This window comes from Bos mutus, chromosome 29 (assembly GCF_027580195.1).
Source record: "Bos mutus isolate GX-2022 chromosome 29, NWIPB_WYAK_1.1, whole genome shotgun sequence".
In the NCBI taxonomy this organism is placed as follows: Eukaryota; Metazoa; Chordata; class Mammalia; order Artiodactyla; family Bovidae; genus Bos; species Bos mutus.
This window is the reverse complement of record NC_091645.1, coordinates 29,200,429-29,217,836: the sequence shown is the minus strand read 5'-3', so window position 1 is coordinate 29,217,836 and position 17,408 is coordinate 29,200,429. Positions and strand designations below refer to the sequence as shown.

The window sequence follows — 17,408 nt, the reverse complement described above, 5'->3', positions numbered from 1 at the left end:
TAAGTGACTTCACTTTCACTTTTCACTTTCACGCATTGGAGAGGGAAATGGCAACCCACTCCAGTGTTCTTGCCTGGAGAATCCCAGGGGTCGGGGAGCCTGGTGGGCTTCTGTCTATGGGGTTGCACAGAGTTGGACACTACTGAAGCAACTTAGCAGCAGCCGCAGCAGCAGTTAAGACTATCCTGGGTACCAATCTCCCTCCAGAAACATTCTTTCCGTGGAAAAGTTGAGGGGATCCAAACAGACAACATATGAGAGCCGAAAGCTCTCTCTGAAGCCTGCTGGAGTAGATCAGGGGACCCTAGTCCACTGGAGGCTCACTCCTGTTTCCTTCCTTTCAGGCTCCCTTCTGTCGGCCCTGCCCCAACTCCTGGCTCTGAGGCAGCCTCCAAGGAGTAGTGACCGCTCAGTGTCCACCTCCACACCGGCTTCCCGGGACCTTCCCCTCCCAGCCCCTCCAGCCCCGGTCTCCATGGTGACAGCCCTTCTCCCTGGGGCACCGCCACCCCCGCCATCCTCAAGCTTCTCACCCTCGCCCTGGCCCACACCTCCACCTGGGATGCCCCCTGTACCCCAGCTTTCCAGATCCCCTCGCCGATACCAAGAGGAAGCAAGGGGGTGCTCCCGCCACAGGCCCCCCTGTTCACGGGCAGTCCTGGGGCTCAGGCTCTGCTGCGGAGGGCTTGTTCATCTCAACCCCCACCCCCACCCCTGGCTCCCAGTTGACAACCTGATGATTCTCTCTGATCACACAATCTCTGGCAGCTATGGTGGCTGTCTTGCCACTGTCCTTCTTGCAAGAAAGGTTTTGAGATAAAAGAATGTGCTGCGAAATCATCATTAGAGCCTTGGAGAAGGGGCCTGGGAGAGGACTGGTCTGCCGCCCACGCAGCCTCTCCGTCATCCCAGCTCCTCCCTCTCCCCTTCCTCCCCCTCTTATCTCTGCCGTCTTCCCTGTCTCTCTCTTCCTCTCCACTCCTTCTCTCCCTTTCTCCCCATCCCCTCACCCTCTAGCTCCTTCTCCACTCTTTCCCTCCCTGTCTCCTCTCATCTTTTCCCTCCTTCTCTCTCTCTTGTTTTGGTGCCAGAAGCAGTCTAATTACAACAGAGAACTTGAAGAGACAGAAAAAGAAAAAAAAAAAAAAAACACCCCACCGCACAGAGCTGATGAAAATGTCCTATGAAATCTAATTTGTAAAGCTCAAATCAGAATAAAAAGTGTTACTCCCACAATTCAGGGCCAATTTGATTTTTAATGAGATTCCTCAGAGACCCAGCCAAGATCTCAGCAAGTTGAAAACCTACCACCTTCCTGCCTTCCACACACTCTCTCTGCCATGTGGACCTCTGTCTCTCCCCCGCTGCCATCCCCAGTGCCCCTCGGGGACATTCCCCAGTGGCTCCCTTCTCAGGGCCATCTCTTGCTGAGAGCTTGGCCCCAGTCTGGAGCTCTGTGTCCCCAGGATGGGCAGCAGACAGTGTCCGCGACCTCTGTGGCCACCCCAACTCTCTCCCGGTGGAGAAACAGCCTGCCCACCAGGTCCTGTTTTCCTCGGCTGTGTATCTGTGTCCGCAGAGTAGGGTGTGGGAAAAAAATACAAACTTAGAAGTCACGACCCTCAGATCAAACCCCATTCATTAGCTGTGTGAACTTGGGCAGGTTACTTTGCCTCTCTGATCTGGGTTTCTTTGGTGTAAAATGGGAGCTGTTCTGCTCTGAACGGTAATCAGTCAGTTACAGGAGGGACTGCATGTGAAGCCCAGATGGCGCTGTGGGCCAGGAGCTCAGTGGACATCAAGGTCCCAAGTCCCGTTGTCCGTTCAGCTGTGGCTTCCCAGGAAACGTAGGTCACAAGACACCCTCTTCTTCGGCAATCCCTCCAGGTCCAGGCATAGAGATCCACTCGCTGTAGAGGAGAACACAGTCCTTAGAGCCAGAGTCTTGGATTCACAGCCCAGGTCCTGCCACTAGAGCCTCCCTGGACAATTTAGAAACCTCCAAGCCTCCGTGTGCTGAGTCCCTGTGACACGGGGTTGATGAGGCTCCACACGGGTGTTGTGGGCACGTGACAGCCACGGGAAGGTACACAGGGCACTTGTGAGTAACTAATATGCGAGGCTTCTGTTAATATTTTTCCCTTCCTTGGGCCTCATGTCCTCATCTGGAAAATGGGGATAAAAATAGCACCGACCTCATAGGTTGTTATGAAGATGAACATACTAACAAGCTGATATTCTTAAATCTCAGAACAATGCCTGGCGAATTGTACCCACTGTGGGTGTGTCTGTTTACCTTAGTCATGAGCTGGCTAAGGTAGATGATTCAGGGAGGAGTGTGTGGGAGGGGTGGGGTCACACTGATGGTCTGCTTCCAAGTGACAGTGAGGCTGGAGTAGGGTCTGCTGCAGAAAAGAAAGGGACAGGAGGATGGGTGGAGACAGTGGCCTGCTCCCTCAGCCACGTCATCTGCCACACTCCACCTGGACCCACTGAGTGCCCCAGAACTACACCTGAGCCCGCCATGTGCCAGGGGCCCACAATGTGCCCCTGTACTCCACCCAGACCCACTGTGTGCCCCTGAACTCCACCTGGACCCACTGTGCCCCAGAACTGAGCCCGCCACTCCACCTGTACTCCACCTGGACCCACTGTGTGCCCCTGAACTCCACCCAGACCCACTGTGCCCCCTGAGGCTCCACCCTGGACTCCCCGGACCCACTGTGTGCCCCTGAACTCCACCCGGACCCACTGTGTGCTCCTGTACTCCACCCGGACCCACTGTGTGCCCCTGTACTCCACCCGGACCCACTGTGTGCCCCTGTACTCCACCCGGACCCACTGTGTGCCCCTGTACTCCACCCGGACCCACTGTGTGCCCCTGAACTCCACCTGGCCCACTGTGTGCCCCAGAACTCCACCTAGGCCCACTGTGTGCCCCTGAACTCCACCCGGACCCACTGTGTGCTCCTGTACTCCACCCGGACCCACTGTGTGCCCCTGTACTCCACCCGGACCCACTGTGCCCCCTCCCGGACCCACTGTGTGCCCCTGTACTCCACCCGGACCCACTGTGTGCCCCTGAACTCCACCCGGGCCCGCTGTGTGCCCCTGTACTCCACCCGGACCCGCTGTGTGCCCCTGTACTCCACCCGGACCCACTGTGTGCCCCTGAACTCCATCCGGGCCCACTGTGTGCCCCTGTACTCCACCTGGACCCACTGTGTGCCCTGAACTCCACCCGGACCCACTGTGTGCCCCTGAGCTACACCTGGACCCACTGTGTGACCTCAGGCATGCCACTCCTTTCCTAGGAGCCTGTGGGTAATAACAGCTAACTAGCATTGCAGTTAATCCTCCATGAATAGCTCTGTTCTTTTTGTCCTGTAGGGCCTGGCTCCTTGGGGTGCTGGTTCTAATCCCATCCTGGAAGCCACTAAAAGGATGATATTATTCCTTGGGTTCCCAGGTTTACTCATGGCTCTCCCCTCTCCTCCATGTCCACGGCCCTCTTGAAGCACACCCCCAGAGTGCTTCCAGCTGGAGGTCTGTCTCCTGTCTCTGCCCCCTTGTGGAAGTAAGTGCCAAGGAGTGTCGTCAGGTGGAAAGGGGAATAGGGTGTCCCATGGCCCGTTTGGGGCTGGAGGATGGCGAGTCCACAGCGTGAGTGCACTGGGGGTTGATGCGCAGGGAGCTTGCAGCTGTGGCCAGCTCCTATGAGCAGGCAATGCAGCTGAGGGCGGTGAGGAAGCTACTGCTGGGCCCCAGCGGGAAGGGAGGTACTCTGGGGGGCTCTTGTCTCCTGGACCAGCCTGCTCTCCACTTGCATAGATCAAGCAGAAACCCTTCTGGCAAGTAACTGACCGTCGTGCTTGTTTCCTTCCTAGGTCAAGTGTACTCCTTCAGCCAGCAGCCCCAGGATCAGGCTGTGGTGTCGGGGCAGCCGGTGACACTGCTGTGCGCCATCCCTGAATACGATGGCTTCGTTCTGTGGATCAAGGATGGCTTGGCTCTGGGTGTGGGCAGGGACCTTTCGAGTGAGTACCCCCAGGCCTCCCTAGGAAGGCCTGGAACCCACCCCTGCCCTACCCACCCACCCACTCTCCTAGGGAACCCCATCTTCATGGCATTTGGGGGATTAAGTCTCAGCTTTCATTGTAGATTCCATGAGCAGAGTCAGGCAAGGCAGGCCCTGGTCCAGGATGCACAGGACTTTGAGGGCCCCTCTGACTTCCGGTGGTGAATTACAAGTAAACCCTCCATTCTGGCTGTCAGAGCTAAACCTAACACAATGTTGGCTTGTCGGGTCCATTCCAAAGTCAAACACGTCTCATGTAAAGTCAGATTTCCAGAAGTAAAGCCTTCGTCTTTCTTGAACCCAAAAGTATTCCCCACTTAAGACACAACCTGGTTCTTCCCTTCTTCCGTCCATTGTTGTTTGTTGCTGTGTTTTTAATTGCTAAGTCGTGTCCGACTCCTGCGCCATCCCCATAGCCTATAGCCCACCAGGCTCCTCTGTCCATGGGATTCTCCAGGCAAGAGTACTGGAGTGGGTGCCATTTCCTTCTCCAGGGGATCTTCCCAACACAGAGGTCGCACCCACATCTCTTGCATTGGCGGGCAGATTCTTTTGCACTGAGTCACCTTGGAAGCCCCCTTCTATCCATTAAAGGGAACCAAGTAGATTGAAAATGCAAAGAAAGCTGGTGGGGCTTAGAGGTCACCATGCAATGGGGAGAAAAGAAAACAAGTGTTTGAAATAAATTCCAGGCCCTGTTCAGCCCACCCAGGCTGGTATTCTGCAAAAATGCACTGGTGGGCTCTGGTGCCTATTGACGACTGGTGTCTGAGCTGCCTGGTTGGCACCATGCCCTGTCACCTGTTAAGGATTGTAAATGTCAGCCCTTACGCCCATACAGATGTCTTTCCAACCCATCCTCTCCCCTGGGAGAAAAAAGACTGAAATCATCTTGGTCACTCACCCATCAGTCACTGCAATTCTCCCCTGGTGAGGGTCAGCATGCAGCCATTTACTAAGCTTAGCATGAACTGTACAATGCAGAACACGGGATGTGAGTGTCCCTGCCATCAAGGAATGTCTGGGGATGGAGAAGGAGAGAAAAATATGTATTCAACTGAGAAGTGGCTTTGCCTCTCTCCTGGTGTACAGCTGCAAGAAAATAAAAATCGAAGTGCACTTGGGAACAGGATGGTTGGGAAATTAATATTTTAAAATGTGAGTTATGTCTTGCCAGAAATGTATATTGAAACATTATAGCAATGGTCAATAACATCCCGAGGTTTGAGTGCTACAGCCCAGCTGAGCATGGATAAAATACACAATCACATCTCCAAAATATACTGTGCTGCCATAAAATTTAAGTATTATGGGAACCAGACAATTTCAGGGACTCTGAACTCCCTTACCCGAGAGGAACTGGGGAAACGACACGATCTTCCCGAACCAGAAGGGTTCACACTTCACGTGGCTCTGAGCAGGCTCAGCACCACTGCTGGGTAAGAAGGCTCTCTGGGTTCCTGGTCCATTGTTTTCAGCTTCAGTCAGGGACTGGGTTCTTGTTGGGTCAGTGGCCAAGAGGAGGCCCCAGGTCACTGCGGATGGTTCCTAGGGTGGTCATCGCCATACAGATAATTGACCCTCTGGCATCCACTTCCACAAATGACTTTCTGGGACCGGAGACTGGGTCTTGCTAAGTGCTGGAGGGCAGCAGGCTCTCATGGACTGGAGTCTGCTTCCTCTCCAACCTGACTCCATTGATAGAAAGAAGTCTGGCCCTCTCCTTGCAGAACCAGTGAACTCAAACTCTTAGTAACATATTTTCTCTGGATTTGATCACTTGTCCCAAAATAGCATCATGATAGTGATGACAACTATATGCTTAATAAACATTGTTTGCTTGCCTGATAAGAAAGTGAGTGTAACAGTGCAGCAAGCACTAAATATTACTGGGCCCTGGGTTGTGGGGTTTTGGTCTGCTGCAGCTCTGCCGTCTTCTATTTTAAATATGTGGCTCCATTCAGTCCACCAGAAATGATCCCTAACTGAAGACCTTACTGTCTTCCTGGCCACCGAGACTGGAAAAAAATCGGTCGAAGGAAGTGATTTATAAATACACTCCCTCATATTGATAGAACATTTTTCTTCTAAGAAGCTCAAATTCTTCTCAGACATTATCTCATAAATCTACAATGATCCATGGGTTATAAAAAAGAAAAAGAAGTCTTTTCCTCTTTTTACTTGGCAGGTAAATAAAGTCACAGCTGAGAAAGAAATTGATTCAAACATATCTCAAGCCCAATGCATGGGCAATATTGAAAGCAAGAGGAGAAGGGGGCAACAGAGGATGACATGGTTGGATGGCATCACTGACTCAATGGACATGAGTATGAGATCGTTAGTGAAGGACAGGGAAGCCTGGCATGCTGCAGTCCATGTGGTCACAAAGAATCAGACTCGACTTAGTGACAGAACAGCAAATTCATGGGATCCTGACTCCCAACCCCCAAAACGCTTGTACCCTGTCTGTTAAAGACAGGAACCTCTCTGGCTACCTTAATCACTGTCATGGTCAATTTTTAATTTATTTTTAATTGGAGGATAATTGCTTTACAATATTGTGTTGGTTTCTGCCACACATCAACATGAATCGGCCATAGGTATACATATGTCTCCTCCCTCTTCAACCTCCTTCCCACCTCCCACCCCATCCCATCCCTCCAGATTGTCTCAGAGCACCAAATTTGAGCTTCCTGTGTCATACAGAGTTTAAACTAACATTTGTAGACTACTTACTGTGTCAAGTGCTTTACGTAGATAATCCTATCTATTCTTCCTCATAACTCTACCAGGTACTAGCACTGTCCCATTTTACTGACAAGGAAATGGAAGCACAAAGCAGTTAGGGTAACTTGCCCGAGACGGCAGAGTTAGGAACTGACAGAGCTGACATTAAAACCCAGGGAGTTTGCCTGTGGAACCCAGACTACCCATAATTTTACCTCCCCTGAGAGTAGCAAAAGAGGGTGACGGTACTAGTGGAAGGAGCTAGAACTTGCTCTGAATCTGTGATCCTGGGCCTGTGTTTTCCAAAGATGCTGCCAGTCCTCAGAACAGCATCACGACCCGTCGCCTAATTAGGCGAATACAGACAAACCCATCACTGATGTTTTCAGCAGCTTAGGAGAGCAGAAGGCGGCTGCTGTTGGCTAGAGACAGCAAAACACGAGCTCCGGCCAGGATGCCTACAGGGGGCCAGGAGCTGGTCACGAGACAGCAGGTCGGAGGGGCTGGGGGCCGCCCTCCAGCTACACTGACGGCAGCTGCAGCCGGGCGAGGCTGGACCAGCGCCCACTCCAGCTCCTCACCGGGCCCCGTGGAGAGCCAGCTCAACTTACCAGGCTCCTCCCCAAACCCCAGCAGAGGGCAGGAAGGGCGGGCAGGACGGGAAGCCATGCTCTTGGGGCTACAGCTGATGGCCCTATAGCATCTCCGGCCAGGCCTGAACAGCTGTGGAGGGCATGCTGGGGACAATGCTAGCCGTGAAGACGTGAGCCTAACAGGCTCAGCCACACAGGATGCACCCCAAAAGCATACTGGGGAGCCTGGCGGAGGATCACTGCTGCCTCCACTGACCAGGAATGGGTGCCCCTTAACAGCCCACCCCCAGGGAACCCTGCGCTCCCCTCTGGAAGACCCGTAGGTTATGGGAGTAAGAGAGGCCCTAGGGCACCCAAGAAATCTCCTCTGTAGTGTCCCTGACAGGGGATTGTCCCACATCTGCTTGAATACAGCCAGTGACGGGGACCTCACTACCACCTCTGGCAGCCCAGATCTCTGTTGACACCAGCACCTTGCTAACAGTAACCTAAAGGGCGTCCCCACATTCATTGTGCCCCTTGGTCCAATCCTTAGAAGCTACGCAAAAACATCTAACCCCTACTAAAAGACTGAGAAAAATTTGAAGAGAGCTATGGCACGTACCCTGTCTGTTTCTGTCTCTCAAGCCTTAGTCTTCTCTTTAAAAGGCCAAACGTGCCCAACTGCCTCCTGCTGAGAACTCACTCTGCCCCAGTGAAGGCCCTTCAGAAAGAGAAGCAGTTTGGGGCTGTCAGAGGGTGGATGGGCCTCTGGAAAGAGAGGGACCCTGAATGTGGGGACACGCAGAGGTCGGGGAAAGTGGTGCATGGAAAACAGGTCCTGTGGAAAGGAACTAAGGAGATCGAGGGCCCAACAGCAGTGAAGAGGCAGACGCAGAGAACCGACTTACGGATACAGTGGGAGGGGAGGAAGGAGAGGGCGAGACGAATGGAGAGAGTGGCATGAAAACATATACACTGCCTTATGCATAATAGACAGCCATGGAGACTTGCTATATGACTCAGGGAACTCAAACTGGGGCTCCCTAACAACCTAGAGGGGCGGGAAAGGGTGGCGGTGGGAGGGAGGTTCAAGAGGAAAGGGACATAGGCATAACTATGGCTGATCCATGTTGATGTTTGGCAGAAACCAACACAATATTGTGAAGCAGTTATCCTTCAATTAAAAATAAATAAATTTAAAAAAAAAGAAGGTCGAGGGCCCAAGATCCGGGACAGAGAAGCTCTGCCCAACCTGGCAGCCACACCCCTGATGTATTTCAACCCACAGAGCCCCAGGAAAACTGCTTAATGATTCATCATATTCAAGCCTTTATTCATCTATTATTCATCGCCAATAGTATAAGAGGCCCCCAATTTTTAAGTGTCCTGAGTGTCACCTAAGTGCTTAATCAGGCCCTGGGGTCCCGGGGGGTCATAGTAAGAATGACCAGAAAATAGTCACTTATAGCTCAGAGTGACCAGAGGCTCCTGGGCTCTGGTGAGTGGGCCTCGGTTGCTACTTCCTGTCCGTCTGCAACCAAAGTTTTCCCCCAAAGCCACTCTTGCTCTTTTTCCAAGTATTTTTGTTTCTTTCTTCTCTCTCCCTCTGGCCCTGTCTTCTCTGTGACTCTGAGCCTGGGTCTCTCTGTCTTTCTGTGTGTGTTTCCTCATCAGGATGTGTGTCTGCTTGGCAAGCCTCAGAGCCGAGCATGCTGCATTCCAGGGTGACAACCCATTGTGTCTGTCCACATTCAGCTCCTTCCCGCTCTAATAACAGCTTCTCTGACATCCCTAAACTTAAAACCTGCAGTACCTTTATACACACACATACACACACAGACACGCTGTCCTAGCTCCCTGGGGAAGCTCACTTTTGTGCTCCTTACACTGACATCAAGGATCTGCGCTATCTCCTCCTGCTCTGCTGGCCCCCTAAGACCAGCCCCCCAACCCCTCACCCCAACCCGCTGGATGTCCCGCCCACTGTGCCCGTCAGTCATACCGGCTTCTCCACCCCGCCCCACCCCCCTGATGCACCTGCCTTCTCCCCAGGTTACCCGCAGTACCTGGTGGTAGGGAACCACCTGTCAGGGGAGCATCACTTGAAGATCCTGCGGGCGGAGCTGCAAGACGATGCTGTGTACGAGTGCCAGGCCATCCAGGCCGCCATCCGGTCCCGCCCTGCACGCCTCACCGTCCTAGGTAAGAACCGTCCCTGCGCCCGGCCAAGGATGCTGTGAGAAGCAGCCAGGGCTCAGCTCCAGAAATCGGGCCAGCCTGGAGGGGCCTGCCCACTGGACAACAGGGCTGCTGCCCCACCGTGTCCGTCCCTCCCCACCAAAAGGGGGAAAGGGAACGTCCCTGTGCTGGACATCGGGAGGCCAGTGCCAGCCGACCCCTGACTCTGCCCAACTCCAGCGTGTTTGCCACTGAGGAAGCTAAAGGGGCTCCTGGGTGCTTGTTTATTCAGTCAGGAAGCGTGTTCTGTGCACATGGTCTAAGCCAGGCGCTGTGTTTGATGATGGAGACCCAGAGAAGAAGGGGATGTATCTTTGAGTCGCTTCTTTACGAATTGCCCTTCCCTCCTGCTGGCAAAGCCCCATCTAGCCTCCTCCCCCATCAGGCTCTCGTGGTGAGAGCATCCACAGGGATGACCCTGGCCCTGCTCCTTCCCACCGCCACTGCCCCCTGGGAATCCCGGCTCTCAGCGGAGGCCCAGGCTGGCTGCCTACGTCATCCCCAGGAGAACCATTACAGGTTCTTAGGCCACATCACACCTCTGCCCTCCTGGTCTTTATCTCGGTTTCCCTGGGGACATCCTCCTGAAGAGGTCCCCACTACTGGGCCCGGGCACACCTGCCTGGAGACCAGGGGACGGGCTCAGCTACTCCCTCAACCGCCTCATCCTCATTTAGAGTTCAGCCCCATCAACTGCCTCCTCCCGCCAGATGCTAGCGCGGAGCCAGGCCTGCTGCGAGCCACGCCGGTGCATCAGTAATAATAGCTAAGGTTTGCGTCGCGCCGCACAGCAACCCTTTCAGTCCCTCCGCTTACGTTACCCCGCTGTTCCGACGCTGACCTGGGGATGGGGAAGGTGGCCCCAAGTGAGGGTTTGAGGCTCCTAGAAGCAAAGGGCAGATGTAGCAGGGTGGTACACAGGCCGCCGGAAGAGGGAAGTCCACCCCCAACCCGCTGGCCCGCCACTACCTGCCCCCAGCAGCTGTTGAAGAGTCTGACAACAGGGTCACCAGCTGGGGTGCTGCCTCCTCACCACCGGGCAGCTGAGGCACATGACTGGTCAGAGATGAAATATTTAAGAGGGCGTCAGATCTACATGGCCAGCACGCTGGGATAGGCCCTGGAGGACCACTCACCCAGCGCAGAGCTTGGCTTCTTGAGACGAGGAGGAGGAACTGGGGGCCAACCTCAGAGATCCCCTTCAACCTCTGAGTCTCCCCCAGAAGGGATGAGAGAAATAAACCTTCTCTGGACGGTCAATGAGCTGGGGTCCCTTGACCAGGAAGTGGCGGGCCCCCTGTGTCAGAGGGAAAGTCGGCCACCTGCGTCTCCCTTGAGATATTGCTGAAATGGGACCCGGCCTTCGATTGCTGTGGGGATTGAGGGAAAAGAGAAGGAGGGTTTAGTGCCTAACATATTTTCTGATCTTTGAGGATTGCAAAAGGTCAGTATAGATTTGCTAAGCAGAGTTGTAGGATCTTTTTTTTTTTAAGAGGACTGGATCCTATTTTATTTGGGAGTTGGCGGGGGCGGCGGGTGCTGGACTGTGCCTTTGCTGCTGCACATGGGCTTTCTCTAGTTGCATCGAACGGGGCTGCTCTTCGTTGCCGTGTGCGGATTTTTATCGTGGCGGCTTCTCTTGTTGCGGAGCACAGGCTCTAAGGCGTGTGGACTTCAGCAGTTGTGGCACAAGGGGGTTAGTTGCTTCGTGGCATGTGGAATCTTCCCAGACCAGGGATGGAACCGGAGTGCCCTGCATTGGCAGGCAGATTCTTAAGCACTGGACGACCAGGGAAGTCCTGGGTTGTAACGTCTTTATCTCCAGAGGTTTGATAGCACCATGCTCCACTCTTGGACCCCTTCTAGAGGGTGAAAGTGAAAGTCACTCAGTCGTGTCCAATTCTTTGCGACCCCATGGACTATACAGTCCATGGAGTTCTCCAGGCCAGAATACTGGAGTGAGTGTCCTTTCCCTTCTCCAGGGGATCTTCCCAACCCAGGGATGAACCCCCATCTCCCACATTGCAGGCGGATTCTTTACCAACTGAGCTATCAGGGAAACCCTTCTAGAGAGTACCAGAGATGCTAAACTGAGAGGGCCCTGAGCATTGCCCACTCCTGACTTCACACAGGACTTAAAACAGATGGGGATGCCTCTGGTCCTTAAGTTCTCATCCTGGGATCAGAGCTTCACCTGGTCATACCAAGCCACAGCCCCCTTTCATCTGTACTATCTCAGTTGATTACAAAGTCCAAGTTATCCCAGATATTTTACAGATAAGGAAGTTGAGACTCAGAGAGACAAAAGCTCTCATGGGAGGTCACACAGCTCACTTAACATTCAAAACAGACCCCCGAGTTTCCAACTCCAAACCAGTGCTCTCTGCCCAGTGTCCACATTTCTAAATGCCAGTAGGACTGCCTTTGTCCAGTTGGTGAAGAGCCAGGCTTCTGCGAGCAGGGCCGCAGGGTCTGATGGGAACAGACTTAATTTTGTCTTGGGTCACATCTAGAAGGCTTTCAGCCCCCCATCTCCCTCTCCACTGGCCTGACCTGGCACTGTCTTCTGGGCAGAGCTGGTTTGTGGGGGGAGATGTTTCGTGAGTCAGGAGATGAGCTGAGGAGAGGGAAGGTGAGTTTCCAGGAGACCCCAGCAGGATGGCCTGGGTGGAATTCCTAAGGCCAGAAAGGGAGCCTAAGCTGGCGTTTATCCATCAGCCTTTCACACAGACCACACCACCTCTCCTCCAGCTTCCCCAGACTCTGCCACAGTCTCCCCTGACTCCTCAAGGGTACCCCAGGTCCCCATCTCTCACCTGTTCATGTAGGTCCCCAGCCCTGAATGGTCCTGTGGGTCTGCACCCTAAAGCTAGTCCTATGGATCCCCTCCCTGAGCTGGCCCTGCAGGGCTCCGGCTGAGTTTCTCCTAGGTACACAGCCCCACCTACTGCCCTGGAGGGCGGCCCTGCATGCAGACACTGACCCAGCCTTTTGGAAAGGGAGCCTGGTCTACTCACAGTGGTGAACCAAAAGGGCTTCTCCAGTGCCAGTGGAGGAAAGAGGGCTGTTCCTACCTCGGCCAGCCAGCTTCCTGACCCAGATCCCATCTGCTTTGCCACGACATCTCAGCCTGGGAGTGACCCAGCCAGATCCCCAAGGCCGGGGAAGGGGGATCCCAAGGAGGGTCTCTGCCTTCCCTGTGTTCCAGGAATGAGAGAGACTCCTAATTTTGTCTGTATTTGCCTGAGATAGATTTTTAATTAAATAAAGTAAAAGCCTGATTACAACCTGCAGAAGATGTGAGAGCAGAATCAGATGGTATTCCTGCAAAATTGCAAAGCAAACACTGGCTGGACCAGAGGGAGACCCCCAGGGGTCTTCCATCAAAACACCAAGTGAGAGGGCAAATACGAGAGATTATATAGCCAACAGATGTGCATTGTTAAAATATGCATCCGCCGGCAGCCTGCTTGGAGAAGCCAAAGGGCTAACTCAGAGTCTGCAGTGCTCCAGGGAGGGCCTGGGAACCTGGCCCGGCAGCCAAGCCTAGAGTCACAGACACGTTAATTAGCCTTGTGTTTCCAGCTCTCAGATGCAATCAGGTGGGGAGCAACTGTGAGTTGAGGGTCTGCTTCCCCAGGGAGACAAGAGGGAGGGAGCCAGGGAGACAGAGAGGAAGAAGGGGAAGAGGCAGCTCCTATGAAGCTGAGCAAGGTAAGGACTAGGCACCCTCCCACCCCCAGACCATCCCTGGAATCATGGTGTCAGAGACAGAGTCACAGGCCTGGAGACAACAGTCATGGTCCTGCCATTAACCAGCTGTGAGCTGGTCACTCAGCCTCTCTGAGTCTCAGTTTCCGCATCTGTGAATTGATGCACACGCCGTTTCTCCCACCTGCAGGAACCTCTGAATTGAAAAATACCAAAACCGTCCCAGGGCCAGAGGAGTAAGGGGGCAATAGCATTTGATCCTTTTAACTTCATGAAAGCTGGATGGCAGGAATTTGGGGAGGGGACCCAGAGCAGGAGGACATAGGCACCAAGGATCTGATCAACAAACATTTGCTGAGCAGGTATTAGGTGCCAGACGCTGGAGACTCATTAGTAAATGAGAGAGAAAAGCTCCCCTGCCTAGTGGAGCTCGCGTTCGAGCAGAGAGAGAGAGACAGTCACTGCACAGTAAACACTGAGCCAGCACGCTGTGTAGCCGCGAAGGATATCAGGTGGAAACACGTGCTATGAAAATGGGAAAGCAGAACAAGGTAAGGGGGATTGAAAGTCTGGGGGTGGAGGAAGAGGAGGATTGTGGATGTCGAGTTAATTATTAAAGAAGGGATTTTCCCCGGCTTCCTACCCCATTTCCCTCTTCTTCCTGGTTCGTTTTAATATTAACTCTACTGCCCTGTGGCTCCCAGTATTAACAACGCTTCCTACATCAACATGAATTATTTAACGACGGAGAGTAAGTCAATTTAAATGAAGAGGGCATCTTTAAGATGATGTAAACCCCAAATACTTTGGAGCAGACAAATAAGGTCCAAATGTGTCTTCCCTTCGTCTCTGTCTGCAGCTCTTTCAGCTGGGGAGCTCTCAGGCCTCTATGTCCACAGAGCCGGCAGCATCCCCCAGTCCCCAGTCCCCTAACCTTCTGGGCAGGTGGTTCCAGAGAGAGACGGAGCACAAGCCAGGTCCCACAGCAAAGGCAGGCGGAACTGAAACGGCCAAGAGCACTGGCTTCTAAAGTCATTCTCTCAGAAACCGGTGGTGAGAGTGCCACCCCGTCACCCTGTCAGGGATGGGGGCACAGCCTGAGCAGCTCTTCAGGGGTGAGGAAGCACCGCCACAGAACAAAGCCCAAGCTCCCTCCGTGGCATGCGGGGCCCCCTGAGGCCTGCCTTCAGCTTGCTCTCCAGCTCCAGCTCCCGGATAACGGCACCCTCCACTCACCACACCCCTGTGCCTTTCCTCGCATGTGCTTCTGCCTGGAATGCGCTTCCCAACCTCTCTTCCCTTGGCCGCTTCTTGCTCACCTGGCAGGATTCATCTTAGATAGCGCCTCCTCCAGGAAGCCCTCCCTGAACGTCACATGGCCTGGCTGTCCTGCTCTGGGGTCCCTTAGCCTGCTGCCCCACCTCCATCACAGTGCTCGCCACATTCTGTTGAAAGCCACTGTTCACATGTCTGGCTCCTACACTGGGTGTCTGAAAGGCAGTGTGCAGCCCTCACACCCAGCCTACAGGCACATGCCAGGGCCTCAGAAAGTGTCCCCCAGGTGGCGGTAGTGACAGAAGTGGGACTGACTAGTGGGATCACACTGACCCTCACCATGAGAACAGTACCTGGTAGATATACATCCTCGATACACAGGAGAGTTGTGTTGTGTTTATAGAGGCAACACGGCTTCACGGTTAAGAGCCCACAGCCAACTTGACTGCACTTGAAACCTGTGGTGTGACCTTGGACAGGTATTCAGCCCCTCTGTGCCTCAGTTTCCTCGTGTGTAAAATGGGGAGATAATTTCATCTGTCCTCTTAGTCTTAGAAGATTTCATGAAATAATACACATAGGGCATTTCTCACACCAGCACCTGGTATGCCACAAGGCATGCAGGCATTGGCTGCTGTTACTATACCTGTTGTTGTTACTGTTATTCCTGAAATGCAAAGAGAAACCAACAAGCGATTCCTCCTTCCTGGGGGATCAGGCGGTTGTGTCCTGGAGAAGCGGTTCCATCCAGCGAGCAGGCAGAAATCCACAAATCCTGCAGGGGCCTCTCCGGGCTCGCGCACCCGGAAAGACAAGCAGAATTGATTTCCTTATCTCCTCATTAAGTGAGTTTTGCCTGGGCCCCGGCTTGGTCTTAGGTGCCGTATCACATTTGTGCTGTGCGTCTGCTTCCTGCCACATTCATTACCCTGCAGTCACCCCCAAATTGGGGCAGCAAGCAAGCCGGAGATGGGAGAGAAGAGCAAGATCACCCTTATCTCCCGAAGCTCCAGGACAGAGGTGGTGCCTGGGCGGCTGTGCACCTTGCCTCATGCACACCCGTGCCCACCCCCAGCTGGTCTCCCCAGCCTCTTCCTGCTCCTCTGCCCTCTCGGGAGCCCAGGCCACTCCAAGCCTCCCTGGGCCAGTGGGAGATTCTGCTTCTCCCCCTGTCTGGCCACTGTGCGCCCCTCTTTGACTTCTTGCTCTAATTCTGTGCCCCCCTGCTCTTGTAGGTTACAAGGTGGGCGTGGCTTTAGGGATCATTGAGTTACTTGAAGCTGACGCATGGTCCCTCAATTCCAAATTATAGTATAAGCTCCCTGGGGGTGGAGTCTTGGTCTCTGCAGTCCACACTTGGATTCAAGGCCATATGCTCCCTGCAAAGCAGTTGTTGATGGGAGATCAGCAGAGATGGGGTGTCTGCCTGGAGGTCCCTGTAGCCACTGGGTGGTGTGTGGACTTCAGAGCTGAGTCATGATGGCCCTCTTTCTATGTCCAATGGTGCCCCCCACTACGGTCCCCCTTTTCCTCTAATCGGCCATGTTGCATGGAAAGGAGCCCACCCTCGTCTCCTTGTTCTTACCTCAGCCTCAGTGGGCTGTCAGGAGAGGCTGCTCCTCTCTGGCCAGGGTCCATCCATAATAGAGGAGAGTGTGGGGAAGAAGGGGACCCACAGATCCTGGGTGACCCCCAAGGCTCCAGAGAGGTTGGAGACCCCTCAGGGATGGAGTCAAACCCAGCACTTCCCCTCTTGGCCTGAATGTAGGTGGCAGGGGGCAGGCGGGTCCCTCTGAAAGGAGAAGGAGGCCTGATGCAAGAGATGCACACACCCCTCCTTACCTCACCCAGCATCTCCAAGGGCAGTTGGAACAGATTCAGCCAATGAGAGAAGAGCTAAGCTGTCTGGTCAAGTGGCCTTGCCGAGGTGACCTGATGCCTGATGTCACCTTGGGAAGCTCTTACCACTCAACGATGGAGGTGCCCCCACAGAGCCAACCCAGGGCCAGCCCCTCCCCTCCCCATTCCAGCATCTCTTGCCTTCAACCCCAGCCCAAGGGAAGGCAGGAAGGTTTGTTGGAGGCCACCCAGGGTCTGCTGTATGCAAGGCGCTCAGCTTCCTGCTCCTGCCCTCCACCACTCCATTTCTAGTTCCTTGCCCCCCTACACACACCACCCCCAACCACCACTAAGTGACCTGGGCTCTCTGGGGCAACCCTGCAGTCCACCGTGCCCAGGGCACCAGCATGTCTCCAGGTCCAAGGAGGGCCAGGACCCTGGCCAGGAAGTCAGGCAATGAGCATCGTTGCCCCAGTCCTGCCACTGACCAGCGGTGAGCCATGGGATCCCCAAGTTTAACCTCCTGGGACCCGCTTTCCTTCTCCTGGGGAAAACGAGGAGCTAGAAAGATGACATAACAGAACCACTCCATAGTTTGTGCTTCTTTCTCATTCCATCCCGGTTCAGGGGTCATTGTTCCCCGAGTCCTTTCCCCTTGCTCCTGAGAGCAAGAATAGTATGTCCTTCCGCTGCTGTAATCAAGCATGACCCTAAGAGATGCTGAACAGACTCCACTGCTCAGCCAAGAGGAATGTGGGCTCAGACCATGGAGATTTGCAAAAATTGGGCCCTGGATCCTCTGGCATCCACAGTTCAGTGTGAAACCAGCAGCTGCACGGCTGCGTGTGAGATTCCAGCCACTTGCCTGTCACTTTCAGAATGCAGCTGCCTCGAGGCGGCCCTCACCAGTTCTGCCATCACTACTTCCTCTGGCCTGGACTTGGCCTCCCACATCCCTCCCGCCT

General features: G+C 54.1%; 1 protein-coding gene across 2 annotated transcripts in view; it reads left to right on the top strand.

Moving 5' to 3' along the window:
* KIRREL3 (kirre like nephrin family adhesion molecule 3) overlaps positions 1 to 17,408 on the top strand; it is a 603,489-nt gene that overhangs the window by 502,607 nt on the left and 83,474 nt on the right. For both annotated transcript variants that reach the window (XM_070365160.1, XM_070365159.1), the window contains exons 3-4: positions 3,888 to 4,037; positions 9,433 to 9,582. In XM_070365160.1, coding sequence (XP_070221261.1) covers positions 3,888 to 4,037; positions 9,433 to 9,582 — 300 coding nt within the window. The remainder of the gene's footprint in view (positions 1 to 3,887; positions 4,038 to 9,432; positions 9,583 to 17,408) is intronic.